The sequence below is a fragment of the Anolis sagrei genome, chromosome 11 (genome assembly GCF_037176765.1).
Source record: "Anolis sagrei isolate rAnoSag1 chromosome 11, rAnoSag1.mat, whole genome shotgun sequence".
In the NCBI taxonomy this organism is placed as follows: Eukaryota; Metazoa; Chordata; class Lepidosauria; order Squamata; family Dactyloidae; genus Anolis; species Anolis sagrei.
The window spans coordinates 9,549,863-9,568,377 of NC_090031.1; the positions used below are offsets into that span (position 1 = coordinate 9,549,863).

Consider the following 18,515-nt stretch of genomic DNA (forward strand, 5'->3'; position numbering starts at 1 on the left):
AAAGAAGTAAGGAAGTAAGGGAAGGAGGAAGGAAAAAGAGAAGGACGAAAGGGTGGGAAGGAAGGAGGAAGGGAGAAAGAGGGAGGTAAGGAAGGAGAAAGAGGGAGTGATGGAAGGATGGAGGAAAGAAGGAAGGAATGAAGAATGACAGGGTGGAAGTGAAGGAAGGAGGGAAAGAAGGAGAAAGAAAGAAGTAAGGAAGTAAGGGAAGGAGGAAGGAAAAAGAGAAGGAAGGACAAAAGGGTGGAAGGACAAAAGGGTGGGAATGAAGGAGGGAGAAAGAGGGAGGTAAGGAAGAAAGGAGAAAGAGGGAGTGATGGAAGGAGGGAGGAAAGAAGGAAGGAAGAATGACAGGTTGGAAGGGAAGGAAGGAGGGAAGGAGAAAGAGGGAGAGAAGGAAGAAAGGGACAGAGGAAGGAAAAAGAGAAGGAAGGATTAAAGGGTGGGAAGGAAGGAGGGAGAAAAAGGGAAGTAACTAAGGAAGGGAAGGATAGAAGGGGAAAGAGAAGGAAGGACGTGAAAGGGTGGGAAGGAAAGAGGGAGGGAAGGAAGGAAGGCAAGGATGGAAGGAGGAAAGAAAAAGAGAAGGAAGGACGGACGGATGTAAGGAAGGAAGGAGAAAGGGAGGGAAGGAAGCAAGGGAGAGAGGAAGGAAAAAGAGAAGGAAGGATGAAAGAGTGGGAAGGATGGAGGGAGGGAGAACAAGGGAGGGAAGGAAGGAAGGAAAGGATGGAAGGAGGAAGGAAAAAGGGAAGGAAGGACGAATGGGTGGGAAGGAAGGAGGGAAGGAGAAAGGGGGAGGTAGGAATTAAGGGACAGAGGAAAGAAAAAGAGAAAGAAGGACAAAAGGATGGGAAGGATGGAGGGAGGGAGGAAAGAGGAGGTAAGGAAGGAAGGGAAGAATGGAAGGAGGAAGGAAAGAGAGAAGGAAGGATGAAAGGGTGGGAAGGAAGGAGGGAAGGAGAAAGAGGGAAGGAAGTAAGGGGAAGGAAAAAGAGAAGGAAGAACAAAAGGGTGGGAAAGAAGGAGGGAGAAAGAAGGAGGCAGGGAAGGAAGGGAAGAATGGAAGGAGGAAGGAAAGAGAGAAGGAAGGATGAAAGGATGGGAAGGAAGGAGGGAAGGAGAAAGAGGGAGGGAAGGAAGTAAGGGAAGGAGGAAGGAAAAAGAGAAGGAAGGACAAAAGAGTGGGAACGAAGGAGGGAGAAAGAAGGAGGCAGGGAAGGAAGGGAAGAATGGAAGGAGGAAGGAAAGAGAGAAGGAAGGATGAAAGGATGGGAAGGAAGGAGGGAAGGAGAAAGAGGGAGGGAAGGAAGTAAGGGAAGGAGGAAGGAAAAAGAGAAGGAAGGACAAAAGGGTGGGAACGAAGGAGGGAGAAAGAAGGAGGCAAGGAAGGAAGAGAAGAATGGAAGGAGGAAGGAAAGAGAGAAGGAAGGATGAAAGGATGGGAAGGAAGGAGGGAAGGAGAAAGAGGGAGGGAAGGAAGTAAGGGAAGGAGGAAGGAAAAAGAGAAGGAAGGACAAAAGGGTGGGAACGAAGGAGGGAGAAAGAAGGAGGCAAGGAAGGAAGAGAAGAATGGAAGGAGGAAGGAAAGAAAGAAGGAAGGATGAAAGGATGGGAAGGAAGGAGGGAAGGAGAAAGAGGGAGGGAAGGAAGTAAGGGAAGGAGGAAGGAAAAAGAGAAGGAAGGACAAAAGGGTGGGAACGAAGGAGGGAGAAAGAAGGAGGTAAGGAAGGAAGGGAAGAATGGAAGGAAAGACAGAAGGGAGGAAGGATAGGCTGGTGAGAGAGAGGAAGGCCTGAGAAAAGAGCCCAAGGGGCCGCATCCGGCCCGCGGGCCTGGATTTGACCATGCCTGGATTAGAGGGTCGATTTCCATTCCCTGTAGTGGATGCTGACGGTGAAATGTTTCCTTTGGCCTCCAAGGATGGCTTTTGGGACGTCTCTCGTGCCGCATTGGCAGAGGAGAAGAAGCCGAAGCACATGGCCCTGGATGTAACTAATTCCTGCAGGTTTCTCTTGTGTACAAGGATGTGCTGCTTGTCATCCCAAGGCTCCGTTTGCCTTGCTTTTGCGGATGCTTCTGACATGGCGGCAGGGCAGAGCAGGCCTCTCCCTTATTGAACTTGACAGCTTTTTCACTCGGCTAATGACTCCGATTCGGGATCCTAACCCCAGGCTCTCTGTGCAGCCGCTCGTATTAACTCCGCTTAACCCCCCTACCCAAGTCTCTCTTTGTGCAACACACCTCAACCGAACAGGAATCCGAGAAAACGTATTTTGGGAACCGATAGTAGTGAACACTATTGAGTTTCTAGAAACTTGGAAGCATTTCGAAGCATCAATTTCTGGATCCTTTGTGATGTGTTTTGACCGTCATTGTGTGAGATGACAGCATATGTGCAGAAACAAGGGTGCATCCATACAGTGCAGTTTAATGTGAAATTGCTGGGTTGTTGTGAGTTTTCCAGGCTCTCAGGCCATGTTCCAGAAGCATTCCCTCCTGACATTTCACCCACATCTATTGCAGGCACCCTCATCAGTTGTGAGATCTGTTGGAAACTAGGCAAGTGGGGTTTATATATCTGTCGAATAATATCCAGGGTGGAAGAAAGAACTCTTGTCTGTGTTATGCAACTGTGAATGTTGCAATTGGCCAGCTTAATTAGCATTGAATGGCCCTGCAGCATCACAGCCTGGCTGCTTCCTGCCTGGGGGAATTCCAGAGTAGAAAAAATCAGGGCCAGCTGACACCTCCCAACAAAGGATTTCGCCGGGGCAGGAAACAGCCAGGGTTTGAAGCTGCAAGGCTATTCAATGCTAATCAAGGTGGCCAATTGCAACACTCACACTTGACTCAAACAGACAAGAGTTCTTTCTACCACCTTGGACATTCCATCTTCTATATAAATAAAAATGTAATGTTGGTTTGTGGGATTAACATAACTCAAAAACCACAGGATGAATTGACACCAAATTTGGACACAAGACACCTATCTGGCCAACGAGTGATCATCACCCATAAAAACATTGAAAAACCCAGCAGAAGAGACTTAAAAGCCAAAAAAACCCAAAACAAAAATACAACGCATGCACAAAATCACACACACACACACATATACACACAAATACATATATAAACATATACAGAAATATATACACACAAAAAACACATATACACAGACTGCGCCACAGCAACGTGTGGCGGGGATGGCTAGTCTATATAAATAAAAATGTAATGTTCGTTTGTGGGATTAACATAACTCAAAAACCACTGGACGAATTGACATCAAATTTGGACACAAGACACCCAACAACCCAGTGTATGTCCTTCACTCATAAAAACACTGAAAAACACAACAGAAGGAACTTTAAAAACCCCCAAAACTAAATGATGAAAAGCTAAATGACAATACAGAAAAAAAGGAAGAAAGAGGGAGGGAAGGGGAGAAAAAAAAAGAAAGAAAGAAAAGAAAGAGGGAGGGAGGGAAAGAAAGAAGGAAAGGGAGAATGAAGCATGGAGGCAAAGAGAGAAGGAAGGAAAGAGGTAGAGAAGGAAGAAAGGAGAGAAAGAGGGAGGGAAAGAAAAAGGGGGAAGGATGCAAAGTTAGAGAAGGAAGGAAGGAGAGAAGGAAAGAAAAAAGGGAAATAAGGAAGGAAAGAGGGAGCGAAGGAAGGGGGGAAGATGTAGAGAAAGAGGGAGGGAAGGAAAGAAGGAAAGAGAAAAGGAAGAAAAGAGAGACAGCAGAAGAGAAAGAAAAAGGGGGAAAGAAGGAAAGAGATAGAGAAGGAAGAAGAGAAGGAAAGACGGGAAGGAAGGAAGGAAGGAAGGAAGGAAGGAAGGAAGGAAGGAAGGAGGGAAGGAAAGAGGGAGTGAAGGAAGGAGGGAAAGAAGGAAAGAAAGAGGGAGGGACGGTTGGCCACAGCAACATGTGGCGGGTACAGCTAGTATATAAATAAAAATGTAAGGTTCGTTTGTGGGATTAACAGAACTCAAAAACCACTGGACAAATTGACACCAAATTTGGATACAATACACCTATCAGGCCAATAAGTGACCATCACTCATAAAAACACTGAAAAAAACAGCAGAAGAGACTTAAACAGCCAGAAAATTAAAAACAACAACATTATAACGCATGTGCAAAATAACATAAATATACACAAACATATATATACATACATACACAAATATACACACACACATATACACAAATATATACACACAAAACACATACATATAGACTGTGCCACAGCAACACGTAGTAGGGGACAGCTAGTATTTAAGTAAAAATGTAATGTTCGTCTGTGGGATTAACATAACTCAAAAACCACTGGACGAATTGACACCAAATTTGGACACAGTACACCTATCAGGCCAACGAGTGACCATCACTCATGAAAACAGTGAAAAACACAGCGGAAGAGACTTAAAAAGCCAAAAAAAATTGCAACACATTAGCAAAACCACATATACACATATATACACGCATACACACAAATATATATACACTGGGCCACAACAACTTCAAGGTGACGTCAAGTAGGTATATAAACCCCATTTGCCTAGTATCCAACAGAGTTCACAACCTCTGAGGATGCCTGCCATAGATGTAGGCGAAATGTCAGGAGAGAGTGCTTCTGGAACAGCCCGGAAAACTCGGATTCCAATCATGAAATGTTTCAATAACATATTAACTTGAAATTATCGGAAATGTAGTTTTGAGTCCTCTGAGTGCTGATGCCTCATTGACTTGCAACTCCCATGATTCCATAGCTTTGAGCCATTTCAGTTGCCAAATGTGCATTAATTCTACAGTGCAGATGCACCTCAGGCCAACCGTCATTTGCATAGGTGTTTAGGAACTGCCTTCAGTGAACAACCCATTAATATATCCTCCTTCTCCTCCTTGCTATCTTTTCAGGATGACACCGAGCCATACTTTATTGGAATATTTTGCTTTGAAGCTGGCATCAAAATCATTGCGCTGGGCTTTGTCTTTCACAAAGGCTCTTATCTCCGAAACGGCTGGAACGTGATGGATTTTGTGGTTGTCCTTACCGGGTAAGTGATTTTTCTTGCCCTCCTTTTTTTTTTCTCCCCTTCTGTAAACGCCTTAGTAAAATTGAGGAGAGCTCAGCGGCTTTTCATGCTTACTGTTATCGGAGAGGTGAGGATAAGGACGTGAAGCTCTTAAGGTTTTATAGCAAAGCCGCCGATGAAAGACCTTTCTCTTGTTGCCTGTAATAGTCAACTTTTTGTGGACTTTGCATTTTGGGGAGCCGAATGTTGGTGAACCGTACCCAGATGGCTCAGTGTTTCCTTTCTGAATACAAAGCACTCTCCTGGAAATGACATACGGCCTTTCCATAGGTTTCCTGGAGACAGAATATGGAGAAATGCTTGATTTATTATGGCCAGAATCACTGGGTTGTTGTGGATTTTCCAGGCTGTCTGGCCATGTTCCAGAAGCATTCTCTCCTGACGTTTCACCCACATCTATGGCAGCCCCCAGTGGTGCAGTGGGTTAAACCCCTGTGCCGGCTGGACTGAAGACCGACAGGTCGCAGGTTCGAATCCGGGGAGAGACGGATGAGCTCCCTCTATCAGCTCCAGCTCCTCATGCGGGGACATGAGAGAAGCCTCCCACAAGGATGATAAAAACATCAAATCATCCGGGCATCCCCTGGGCAACGTCCTTGCAGTCGGCCAATTCTCTCACACCAGAAGCGACTTGCAGTTTCTCAACCTCACAACCTCGGAGGATGCCTGCCATAGATGCAGGTGAAATGTCAGGAGAGAATAATAATAATAATAATGATAATGATAATAATAATAATAATAATTTTATCTATACACCGCCACCATCTCCCCAATGAGGCCAAGTCCAGAAATGCATTACAACAAAATTAAACCGAAAACACAAAATAAACATCACAATAAAATAAATAAAACATAAGAGTACAATAAAATAATGCAAAATACAGTAATAAATAAATGTTTCTGGAACATGGCCAGACATCCCGGAAAATCCACAACAACCCACTGCTTGATTGGTTGTACTCTGAAATGGAGCTGGGAGGTGTAAAGTGCAAGAGGAAGGCACTTGGATTAGAAAAAGGTGTATGTGTTTGGTTGTAGGAGTCAACGAAAAACAGTCTGAATGTGTAGAGAAAATACAGAGAAAATAGTAATTGTGTTGGATTTTGAGTTGTTCCAAATGTGTCCCCTTGGGGTTCATGGAAGTTTGTGTTTGTGACAGGGGAAGTGGTTATCATCTATCTATCTATCTATCTATCTATCTATCTATCTATCTATCTATCTATCTGTTTCTCTCCCTCCCTCCCTCCCTCCCTCCCTCCCTCCCTCCCTCCCTCTATCATTCTATTATCTATGTATCTATGTATCTATCTATCTATCTAATTATCTATTTATCTATCTATCCTCTCTCGCTGTCATTCTATTATTTTATCTTATCTATCTATCTATCTATCTATCTATCTATCTATTTACCCCATCTCTATCTCTATATTATCTATCTATCTATCTATCTATCTATCTATTTACCCCATCTCTATCTCTCTGTTATCTATCTATCTATCTATCTATCTATCTATCTATCTATCTATCTATCTTTCATCCTCCCTATCATTCTATTATCTATATATCTGTCTATCTTTCTATTTATCCACTTACCCTCTCTCTCTCATTTTATTAGGTATGTATGTATCCATCTATCCTCTCTCTTTATCATTTCTCTCTCTCTCTATCCTCTCTCTATATCCTTCTATTATCTATCTATCTATCTATCTATCTCTATCATCTATCCTCTCTATCATTCTATTATCTATCTATCTTTCTGTCTATCTACTCTATCTATCTATCTATCTATCTATCTATCTATCTATCTATCCCCTCTCTCTATCATTCTCTTATCTATCTTTTATCCTCCCTATCATTCTATTATCTATGTATCTGTCTATGTTTCTATTTATTTACCTACCCTCTCTCTCTATCATTTTATTATTTATGTATGTATGTATCCATCTATCTATCCTCTCTCTCTATCATATATATCTCTATCTTCTCTCTCTCTCTCATTCTATTATCTATCTATCTATCTATCTATCTATCTATCTATTCTAGCCTCTCTTCGTTTTATTATCTATATATCTTTATGTCTACTACTGTATCTATCTACTCTATCTATCGATCTATCTATCTTTCTATCTTTCTATTATCTATATATCTGTCTATCTTTCTATTTATCTACCTACCCTCTCTCTCTATCATTTTATGTATGTATGTATGTATGTATGTATGTATGTATGTGTATCCATCTATCTGTCCCCTCTCTCTCCTATCTATCTATCTATCTATCTATCTATCTATCTCCCTGTCTATCTCTTCTCTCTCTCATTCTATTATCTATCTATCATCTATCCTATCGTTCTATTATCTATATATCTTTATGTCTATCTACTCTATCTATCTATCTATCTATCTATCTATCTATCTATCTATCTATCTATCTATCTATCCCCTCTCTCTATCATTCTATTATCTATATATCTATCTATCTTTCTATTTATCTACTTACCCTCTCTCTCTATCATTGTATTATGTATGTATGTATCCATCTATCCTCTTTATCATTTCTCTCTCTATCCTCTCTCTCTCTCATTCTATTACCATCTATCACCTATCTATCTTCTATCTATCATCTATCCTCTCTATCATTCTATTATCTATATATCCTTCTCCCTATCTAATCTATCTATCTATCTATCTATCTATCCCCTCTCTCTATCATGCTACTATCATCTATCCTCCCTATCATTCTATTATCTTTCTTTCTTTCTATTTATCTACCTACCCTCTCTATCATTTTATTATGTATGTATGTATGTATCTTTCTATCTCTCTATCTATCCTCTATCATTTTACTATCTATCTATCTATCTATCTATCTATCTATCTGTCTATCATCTATCTATTATCTCTCTCTCTCAGCTCCTTCGATTATCTGTCTGTCTGTCTGTCTGTCTTATCCTCCCAGCTCAGAATCCTGGACTGGACTTTGAACCACATCTTTTGAAAATGAATTTATTATTTGTTGGCTGTTACCTTTAAAGAGTAACTTGTTGCTGTTGGTTTTCGGTTGAAGAGTTTTGTGTTACCGATGCCGGGTTCTAAAGTTACATGTGTATATTGATGTGAGTAGATGCCTCCATATTTGCAAATACAGAAATAGTCCAAACTCTCCCACTCAACCCAAACACGTTGGGAAGCAATTAAAGAATGCTACTTATTGTACACAAGGCTCTGCTAATGACCCTACTTTACTGGTTTGCAAAAAAGAAAGAAGAGTGCTACGTCGGAAGGTGATGTTATTACTCTATGTTGCAAAGAAATGATATTGTTGTCCCTTGAAGTTAATGTGTTATACATTGCAAGCTCTAGTTCTTGATTGTTGTAGGTTGGGAGGCAACTGTGGGCTGACACTGTGTTGGAATATTGAAATACTTATTTTGTGGGTCAAGTTCAGTTTGCTGGAATCCAGTGAGGAGTTTGCTCTCTGGCTCCTCCACTCTTCTCTTTTTCCTTCTTCTTCTTTGTATCTCTCCTTCTTTATTTCACAAGAGCATCCAATTTCCTGCAATATTAAAGGACGGCTGCAACCTATTTGGATTTAAATATGTCTTTTCACAGATTACAATGTGTGTGCGTGTGTGTGCGTCTTCTATATATGCATTTTAAAGTGTTTATGTATGGATAGATGTCAGTTTGTACCACAAAGTCTGTTACTAGGTGAAGTGGCCTTCTGTGTTGTTACTGGATTGGCTGTTGCTAGGTGAAGGATTGGCTGTTGCTAGGCAAAGTGGCCCTCTATGATGTCACTGGATTAACTGTTGCTAGGCAAAGTGGCCTTCTGTGGTGTCATGGGATTGGCCGTTGCTAGGTGAAGGATTGGCTGTTGCTAGGCAAAGTGGCCCTCTGTGATGTCACTGGATTAACTGTTGCTAGACAAAGTGGCCTTCTGTGATGTCATGGGATTGGCTGTTGCTAGGTGAAGGATTGGCGGTTGCTAGGTAAAGTGGCTCTCTGTGATGTTTCTGGATTGGCTGTTGCTGGGTGAAGGATTGGCTGTTGCTAGGCAAAGTGGCCCTCTGTGATGTCACTGGATTAACTATTGCTAGGCAAAGTGGCCTTCTGTGATGTTGATATCGAGCTCTTTTGGGGGGGTTCTCCCAGCGAGGAGAGTCCCTAAAAGGACCGCGAATGGGGTCCTGACCTTGGCGAGCGGCCAGCGGATGCCAATTCAATAAGACGCAAAAATATTAAGAATTAATCTCGCCAGAGGCTGAAGAGGTACCCAACGACCGAAGCGTTTATTTAGCGATTCAGCTGAAAAGGATGCATTACAGGGATATTTCCTCAAGTAAGCATACAGTACAGTGATTTTCAGGCATATTTATACAGACAGAACAAAGGAATCCTGGCTTGAATCTCCCGCCCGCCTCCTGTCAGTCCCCTCTGTCCTGGTTGGCCGGCTCTGGAACAGCTGGGAGGAGGCTTGGCCGCTGGTCCCACCCTCCCTCCAATCGCCGGCCGCTGTTGCCTCCAGAGGGCCAATCAGAGCCCTCGGAGCGCCTCCAGAGATTGTCCAATCAGCAGCCAGGAGGCGGGCTCTAGTTTGACAGCGCAGAGGGGCGGAATGCCTGGGAGGAGCCTGCCAGCTGATGGAACACCTTTTGTCTCTTCACGGCAGGGAGGCGGATGGGGGGAACAAGGGATTTCCTGGGTCCCGATAAAAGGATGTGTATAGGCCAAAAGGGTGACTATGGGTGGTGTCTGGATCTTCAACCTTGGGGCAAAGGGGGCCTTTGTCACAAGGGAGCATGCACAAACACCATAATTGATGCAATCAGTCTGTTTTCCGGGCTTTGGCTGACAAAATCTCTGACTTTTGTTTGTCTGACTCTGAAAAACAAAAGCCATGGATTTGCCATTATTTATCCATGCAATGTCAATATGAATGGAGTTTCTTCCAAGGAAATTGGATTCCTTAAACTGTAATCCCCCGGTCACATACTCTTTTTGTAGGGCAAAGTTCAAGAGGGGAAAGGCAAGGAAAAGGGGTGAGGGTGCACCTCATTTCATTACATTCCATATTACACACACTTCATACATATATCCTTTACAGTCTTTCATAACTCATAGATTTCATAGGAAAGATCCCCATCCCAGTGAAGTTTATTGGAAAACCCACAGCAATTAATAAAGGCAATAAGCAGAGTTCTTGAGATATGATCCTTTTCCAGTAAGGGCACGCACATGCAGGCGGGGGCCCTTTTTCCCCAAGCGGCTTGGTTTGGAGTCCATGGAGGAAGTCCGTGATGCCAGGGCACCAAGTCAGTCAGAGAGGGCAGAAAGGTCCGCAAAGAATCTGCAAATGGTGGAGAGTGGGGCAATGTCCTTTGGAGAACTACATTTCCCTGATCTTTGGGCCAGGGTCCAGTGCACAAGCCAGAGAATTCACAGAGAGGAAACAGGAACCCAGTTATGTGTGCTGGGTCAGGAAGCAGCAGAATCCATTGTCTGGCCCTTGGCGAACTATAAATGCTTGGGGGGGAAGATGCTCTGCATCAAATCCTCCCTTCGAGGCTGGGAAATGGCTACACTCATTTCCTCAAGCCTCGACAATCCCCCCCAAGCACCCAGGGCCTCTTTCTAGACTGATTAGATTGTATTCTGTTGATTATTTCGGGGCCCAACTCAAGCAACAACAGCAGGACCCCGCCGGGTGGGAGAGACCAGTGGCAGAATGTCCTTTGGGTTGGAGGAAAAAAAAGACTGAAGTAAGAAGGCGAAGACGGTGGAGGCAGGGGATGATGGAGTCTGTGATGGCAGCCAGCATGGAGCACTCAGGGGTCCCAAGTGAGTTCCCAATGAAGAAGGATAGCACATGGTGGAATTCTCCCATCTGGCAGTGGTCCTCAGGCCTCCTGGGGGCGCTGGCTCCTCCCTTGGCGCTTGGGGGAGGGAGAAGATGGGGCACAGTCTGGCTACTCCTTCTGGCGTGGCGCCTCCTGGTGACCGCAGACAGGTCCGGCTCTCCATCATCACAGAGACTCAGGGGTAGAGTCTAGGACAGTCAGAAAGAAGGTTTACAGCCCCCTCCCACCCCCCCTTTCCCAGCCCAAGGGTAATTAGTGGGGAAACAAAGGGGAAAACTTTCATACCTGATGGGGACGTCAGTGGTCTCCTTTGGGCCCCTCCTCTGCACAGCTTCTGGAACGGGCAGGGCCTCCTTCCTTCATGGCAGTTGCTGTGGGACCCTGGTTGCTCCTCCTGCGATGGCATTCCCCCGTGGGGGCTCAGATCAGCCTCTAGGAGGGGCTGTCTCTTCTGGGCGGCATGGGGTCTTGTCCTGTTCTCCTAGGATCTTCCTATGCCATCTGGATTCCACACAGGAAAGTCCACAGACCTCCCATTGTTCACCTCACCCAGGTAGTTGTCCTCAGCGGCAGGAGTGGATTATGGGTCCCACAGTTCGATCTGGGCCTCTTCACTGTGCAGAGGGGACCCCTGGACCTCGACGCCCCCTTTATATTTAAGGCAGTTAATGGGATAATTTAGACATACACATACATGCGCTCAGGGAAAGGGGAGGGAGGAAGGGCCAGGAAGGAAAAAAAAAGCATCCGAGGGACTGCGTGTGTGTGAGAGAGAGACTTAACCATAGATGTGGGTGAAATGTCAGGAGGGAATGCTTCTGGAACATCCCTTCCTTAGGTTTTTGGAGAAGGAGGTAAGAGGGAGCAGCAGGATTTCTCTGGGATAGAGAAAAAAAATTCACAGAATGCTGGCTTCTTAGAAGATGGGAGGGGAGGAGAGAGAGAGAGAGAGAGAGAAACCCAGCAAACTTTACTTGGCAAAAGGAAACAGGAGCAGGAAAAAGCCCCCCCCCCCTTACACCTCCCTTTGTTTGCAAGAGGAGAGAGGGAGGAGGGGTTTGAAAGCAAAAAGGGGAGTTGGAGAGTGAAGAGAAAACAAAGGAAAGGCAGGGACATTGGTGACTGCCCCTGAAAAATGGGTTTTGTAGTTGCACAGAAGAGAAGGGGAGAGGAAGAGAGTTCTTGGGTCAGGGAAACCAGAGAGAGAGAGAGACCTTTGCAAGGCAGCTGAGTCACATCAGTGGCAGGGTCTCTCCTGGTGAGGGGAAACACTGTTTATTATAAATAAACAGGCACTGAAGATTCAGCTTTTGAAAGAAAGGGATGTAGTAGCTTGGTGAAGGGGGAATGAGCAATGCCTCCCTTTTCCATCTGAAGGAAGGAAAAAGGTGGCACAGGAGGAAGCAGGAGAGGAGGAGAACAAAGAATTTCCCTGATCATTTCCTCAAGGAGCAGTGGGAAAAAAAACCCAAACAGACAGAGGGGCATATGAATGCATCATAAATAGGGAATAGGGAAATGGAGGGGTTGGGAAGGGAAGGAAGGAGTCAGGGAGATTGGGTAAAGGGAAATGGGAATGGGATGGTAGGGGAACAAGCAATTTCTTCCAAAGGGAGAGGGTGAAGGGGTCTGGAGGGGGTTTCCTGGGGGTTGGGGCTCTGTAACCTTCCCCTTGCATGGTCGGAGTTGGTCGCAGCTACCCCCCTTCCGCCTCCCACCGGCACATGGTAAAAAAAGCATGAGGCAAAGGCGGTTTCGGCCCTCTTGGCCCCCTCACAGCGATCCGACTGCCATGAGGGGCCACGAAACTCCACCTGCTGAGGGCCCGGAGGGCCACCTCTCCATGCGATTTTTTTTTACCCTACTGGCCTGCGTCGGTGACGCAACCCTGCCCCATTCTGCCAGTATCTTCCCAAAAGATGTTTCTGATGAAGCAGGACGTTTGATCCCAGAATAACATGCGCCCATCTCTCTTGATAGCCCCACACTGAAGTGGCTAATCAGGGTAGCCCCCCCAACCGCTGGTAGGCTAGAGCCTGAACGGTCCCCTAGCAAGAGAGCCCGAGGCGATCAGCCCTTGGCAGCTAGGCAGTCCGAAAGGGAAGGGCTCCCTCTCCAGCGTAGCTCCAGCCAAGGCCGCAAAAGCGAGCTGAGTTGCTATTCTGGACCTCAAACGTGGATGTTCGCTACCTCCCGCCAGGAATTTGTTACCGAGACCTAGAGAATCCCTCCCCAGTGGGCCGACTCCGAAGCTGGTTCAGAAAGCCTAGAATCCCCTCCCACCTGGCAGCCAAGGCAGCCTGCGGTTGGCTTCTTACCCGTCCGGACGTTTTCTTCCCCCCTTTCCGCGTCGGTCGCTCCTCTTCCTGGAAGTCCTTAGATCAAGGCTTCCCTGGCGCTCCTTTGTGCTGAAACCCTAGGTCAGAGCTTGGGAGGAAGTGGCTGCGGGAGAATTTGTAGTTTTGGTTAGCTGGTCAAATGAAAGTCCGAATTGGGAGAGGCGCCTCTTTTCCCAAGCCGTTCCTCCTTCGCTGCTGGCCCAAAGAATCAGACCAAGGCGCCTGCTTGAGAATTTAGGCTATAATTTAGTCTGGAACCTCAAGCAGCAGTCCCTTCGTGGTTGCCAAATGATATCGAGCTCTTTTGGGGGGGTTCTCCCAGCGAGGAGAGTCCCTAAAAGGACCGCGAATGGGGTCCTGACCTTGGCGAGCGGCCAGCGGATGCCAATTCAATAAGACGCAAAAATATTAAGAATTAATCTCGCCAGAGGCTGAAGAGGTACCCAACGACCGAAGCGTTTATTTAGCGATTCAGCTGAAAAGGATGCATTACAGGGATATTTCCTCAAGTAAGCATACAGTACAGTGATTTTCAGGCATATTTATACAGACAGAACAAAGGAATCCTGGCTTGAATCTCCCGCCCGCCTCCTGTCAGTCCCCTCTGTCCTGGTTGGCCGGCTCTGGAACAGCTGGGAGGAGGCTTGGCCGCTGGTCCCACCCTCCCTCCAATCGCCGGCCGCTGTTGCCTCCAGAGGGCCAATCAGAGCCCTCGGAGCGCCTCCAGAGATTGTCCAATCAGCAGCCAGGAGGCGGGCTCTAGTTTGACAGCGCAGAGGGGCGGAATGCCTGGGAGGAGCCTGCCAGCTGATGGAACACCTTTTGTCTCTTCACGGCAGGGAGGCGGATGGGGGGAACAAGGGATTTCCTGGGTCCCGATAAAAGGATGTGTATAGGCCAAAAGGGTGACTATGGGTGGTGTCTGGATCTTCAACCTTGGGGCAAAGGGGGCCTTTGTCACAAGGGAGCATGCACAAACACCATAATTGATGCAATCAGTCTGTTTTCCGGGCTTTGGCTGACAAAATCTCTGACTTTTGTTTGTCTGACTCTGAAAAACAAAAGCCATGGATTTGCCATTATTTATCCATGCAATGTCAATATGAATGGAGTTTCTTCCAAGGAAATTGGATTCCTTAAACTGTAATCCCCCGGTCACATACTCTTTTTGTAGGGCAAAGTTCAAGAGGGGAAAGGCAAGGAAAAGGGGTGAGGGTGCACCTCATTTCATTACATTCCATATTACACACACTTCATACATATATCCTTTACAGTCTTTCATAACTCATAGATTTCATAGGAAAGATCCCCATCCCAGTGAAGTTTATTGGAAAACCCACAGCAATTAATAAAGGCAATAAGCAGAGTTCTTGAGATATGATCCTTTTCCAGTAAGGGCACGCACATGCAGGCGGGGGCCCTTTTTCCCCAAGCGGCTTGGTTTGGAGTCCATGGAGGAAGTCCGTGATGCCAGGGCACCAAGTCAGTCAGAGAGGGCAGAAAGGTCCGCAAAGAATCTGCAAATGGTGGAGAGTGGGGCAATGTCCTTTGGAGAACTACATTTCCCTGATCTTTGGGCCAGGGTCCAGTGCACAAGCCAGAGAATTCACAGAGAGGAAACAGGAACCCAGTTATGTGTGCTGGGTCAGGAAGCAGCAGAATCCATTGTCTGGCCCTTGGCGAACTATAAATGCTTGGGGGGGAAGATGCTCTGCATCAATGTCATGGGATTGGCTGTTGCTAGGTGAAGGATTGGCTGTTGCTAGGTAAAGTGTCTCTTTTAGATGTTTCTGGATTGGCTGTTGCTGGGTGAAGGATTGGTTGTTACTAGGCAAAGTGGCCTTATGTGATGTCACTGGATTAACTGTTGCTAGGCAAAGTGGCTTTCTGTAATGTCACTGGATTGGCTGCTGCTAGGTGAAGGATTGGCGGTTGCTAGGCAAAGTGGCCCTCTGTGATGTCATGGGATTGGCCGTTGCTAGGTGAAGGATTGGCTGTTGCTAGGTAAAGTGTCTCTCTGTGATGTTTCTGGATTGGCTGTTGCTAGGTGAAGGAGTGGCTGTTACTAGGCAAAGTGGCCCTCTGTGATGTCACTGGATTAACTATTGCTAGGCAAAGTGGCCCTCTGTGATGTCATGGGATTGGCTGTTGCTAGGTGAAGGATTGGCTGTTGCTAGGTAAAGTGTCTCTTTTAGATGTTTCTGGATTGGCTGTTGCTGGGTGAAGGATTGGTTGTTACTAGGCAAAGTGGCCTTATGTGATGTCACTGGATTAACTGTTGCTAGGCAAAGTGGCTTTCTGTAATGTCACTGGATTGGCTGCTGCTAGGTGAAGGATTGGCGGTTGCTAGGCAAAGTGGCCTTCTGTAATGTCACTCGATTGGCTGTTGCTAGGTGAAAGTGAAAGATTGGCTGTTGCTAGGCAAAGTGGCCTTCTGTAATGTCACTCGATTGGCTGTTGCTAGGTGAAGGATTAGCTGCTTCTAGGTAAAGTGGCCCTCTGTGATGTCACGGGATTGGCTGTTGCTAGGCAAAGTAGCCTTCTGTGTTGTCACAGACAATCCAGTATCAACAGCCAATCCAGTGTTGTCACTGGCTTGGCTGTTGCTAGGTGAAGGATTGTGTGTTGCTAGGCAAAGTGTCCCTTTGTGAAGTCACTTGGAAAGAAAGGCGACATGTATATGAAGGGAGAGGGGGAAGAACGGAAAGAGTCACAAAGAGCCATGAAGACATGATGAGGTCGGCCTTCTCAGAGCTGGAGAAGGGAGAAAGTGGGCTGAACACACTGTCAAAGCAAAAGAGAGAATCGGTGGCTTGAGAGTTCAGTTTCGTTCCTCCTTCTCTTTCTTTTTTTGGGAGATGCTGACTCTTCGTGTTTTTCACCCAGAAGCACTTGGTTGTTGAGCTGAAGGCTTGCTATTTATGAGCGCTGTTGCGGGCGGCAAGGATCATAAATGAAGCCGCAAAATGTTTTACATGCCACGGGGGCCGGTTTGATTGTCGGCTCCTCTTTGCCCAAAGTCTGGAGGGCTGTTTGATCTTTAGGAAATAATTGCACAATAGCCGGTTTGGATTAGACAGCCGTAATAAGGCGCCGTGTCACTTGTCGCCCAACACGAGCCTCCTGTTTTGAAGTGTGTGTCGGGGCTGCTGGCTTCCGCTGAGGATCCTGGCTGGATGGCATTGACGCTGCCTTGAACATGGGCATCCAACCTCGCAGGCAGCAGGGAAGGCCTTCCGATGACATTTCTTTGCAGAACGACTCCGCCGGGACGCAACGTAGAATCAGAGCGCCCTTCCAGACAGCCATATAACCCAGAAGATCAGGGCCAAAAATCCCATAATATATGCTTTGAACTGGGTTGTACAAAATGCATAAGCTTGTGGGTGAACTACAACTGATATCATGTCAAAAACTCCAACAGTACGTAGTTTGTCATGTTTATAAAGTTTGCTTTAAGATGCATCATTGGTGCATCTCTGACTGCAGGGTAAACTACAACTCCCACCATGGTGCGTCAGTCCCCTCAAACCCTTCCAGTAGGTTGAGTTGGTTATGAGGATTCTGTGTGCCAAATTTGATTCAGGTCACAGTTTCTCTGGTTGTAGGTGAACTACAACTCCTAAAACTTAAGGTCAATCTCTCCCAAACACCTCCAGTAATCAAATCTGGGTGTATCAGGTATGCGTGCCAAGTTTGGTCCAGATCCACCCGCTTTTGGGTTCACAGTGCTCTCTAGATGTAGGTGAACTACAACTCCTGAAACTTAAGGCCAATCTCTCCCAAACCCCTCCAGTAATCAAATCTGGGTGTATCAGGTATGCATGCCAAGTTTGGTCCAGATCCATTATTGTTTGAGTCCACAGTGCTCTCTGGATGTAGGTGAACTACAACTCCCAAACTTAAGGTCAATGCCCACCAAACTATTCTGTGTTTTCTGTTGGCCATGGGAGTCCTGTGTGCCATGTTTGTTTCGATTCATTGGTGGAGTTCAGAAGGCTCTTTGATTGTAGGTGAACTATAAATCCCAGCAACCACAACTTGCAAATGACAAAATCATTTTTTTAGTGAAGGGCATACATTGAGTTGTTAGGTGTCTTGCGTCCAAATTTGGTGTCAATTCATCTAGTGGTTTTTGAATTCTGTTAATCCTACAAATGAACATTATATTTTATTTATATAGATATATAGTTGACATCCTTCATTAGTGGAGTTCAGAATGTTCTTTGGTTTTAGGTGAACTATAAACCCCAGTAACTACAACTCCCAAATGTCAAGGTCTATTTCTCCCAAACTCCATCTGTGTTCATATTTGGGCATATGGAATATTCGTGCCAAGTTTGATCCAAATCCATCATTGTTTGAGTCCACAATGCTCTCTGGATGTGGGTGAACTACAACTCCCAAACTCAAGGTCAATGCCTACCAAACCCTTCTAGTGTTTTCTGTTGGTCATGGGAGTCCTGTGTGCCATGTTTGGTTCAATTCCATCATTGGTGGAGTTCAGAATGCTCTTTGATTGTAGGTGAACTATAAACCCCAGTAACTACAACTCCCAAATGTCAAGGTCTATTTCTCCCAAACTCCATCTGTGTTCATATTTGGGCATATGGAATATTTGTGCCAAGTTTGGTCCAGATCCATCATTGTTTGAGTCCACAATTCTCTCTGGGTGTAGATGAACTACAACTCCCAAACTCAAGGTCAATGTCCCTTCTAGTGTTTTCTGTTGGTCATGGGAGTCCTGTGTGCCATGTTTGGTTCAATTCCATCATTGGTGGAGTTCAGAATGATCTTTGATTGTAGGTAAACTATAAATCCCAGCAAATGAAAAAATCATTTTTTTTTAGTTATGTCACTCCTTGGGTTAGTAGGTGTCTTGTGGCCAAATTTGGTGGCAATTCATCCAGTGGTTTTTGAGTTATGTTAATCCCACAAACAAACATTACATTTGTATTTATATAGATACACACAAATACAAACACACACACACACACAAGTTTTTGCTTAACTATTCCCATATCCAAAAATCACATTTTCCCAGTGTAAAATGCTCAATTGAGGACCTGGTTAGAAAGACATGGGCACAAAATTATTTTCCTTGAGTTTGAGGGAAAACATTTGGCCACAACCACATGGATTGCTCCTAAAGGGAAAAAGAGTATCTCAGCCTGCCTGGCGTCTGTTGAGATGTATTCGTTTTTTATTGCCTTTCTGC

General features: G+C 45.5%; 1 protein-coding gene across 9 annotated transcripts in view; it reads left to right on the forward strand.

The window, feature by feature from the left end:
* Positions 1–18,515, forward strand: part of CACNA1B (calcium voltage-gated channel subunit alpha1 B) — a 353,504-nt gene that overhangs the window by 18,756 nt on the left and 316,233 nt on the right. For all 9 annotated transcript variants that reach the window (XM_067471871.1, XM_067471870.1, XM_067471872.1 and 6 more), the window contains exon 3: positions 4,922–5,061. In XM_067471871.1, the coding sequence (XP_067327972.1) occupies positions 4,922–5,061 (140 nt within the window). The remainder of the gene's footprint in view (positions 1–4,921; positions 5,062–18,515) is intronic.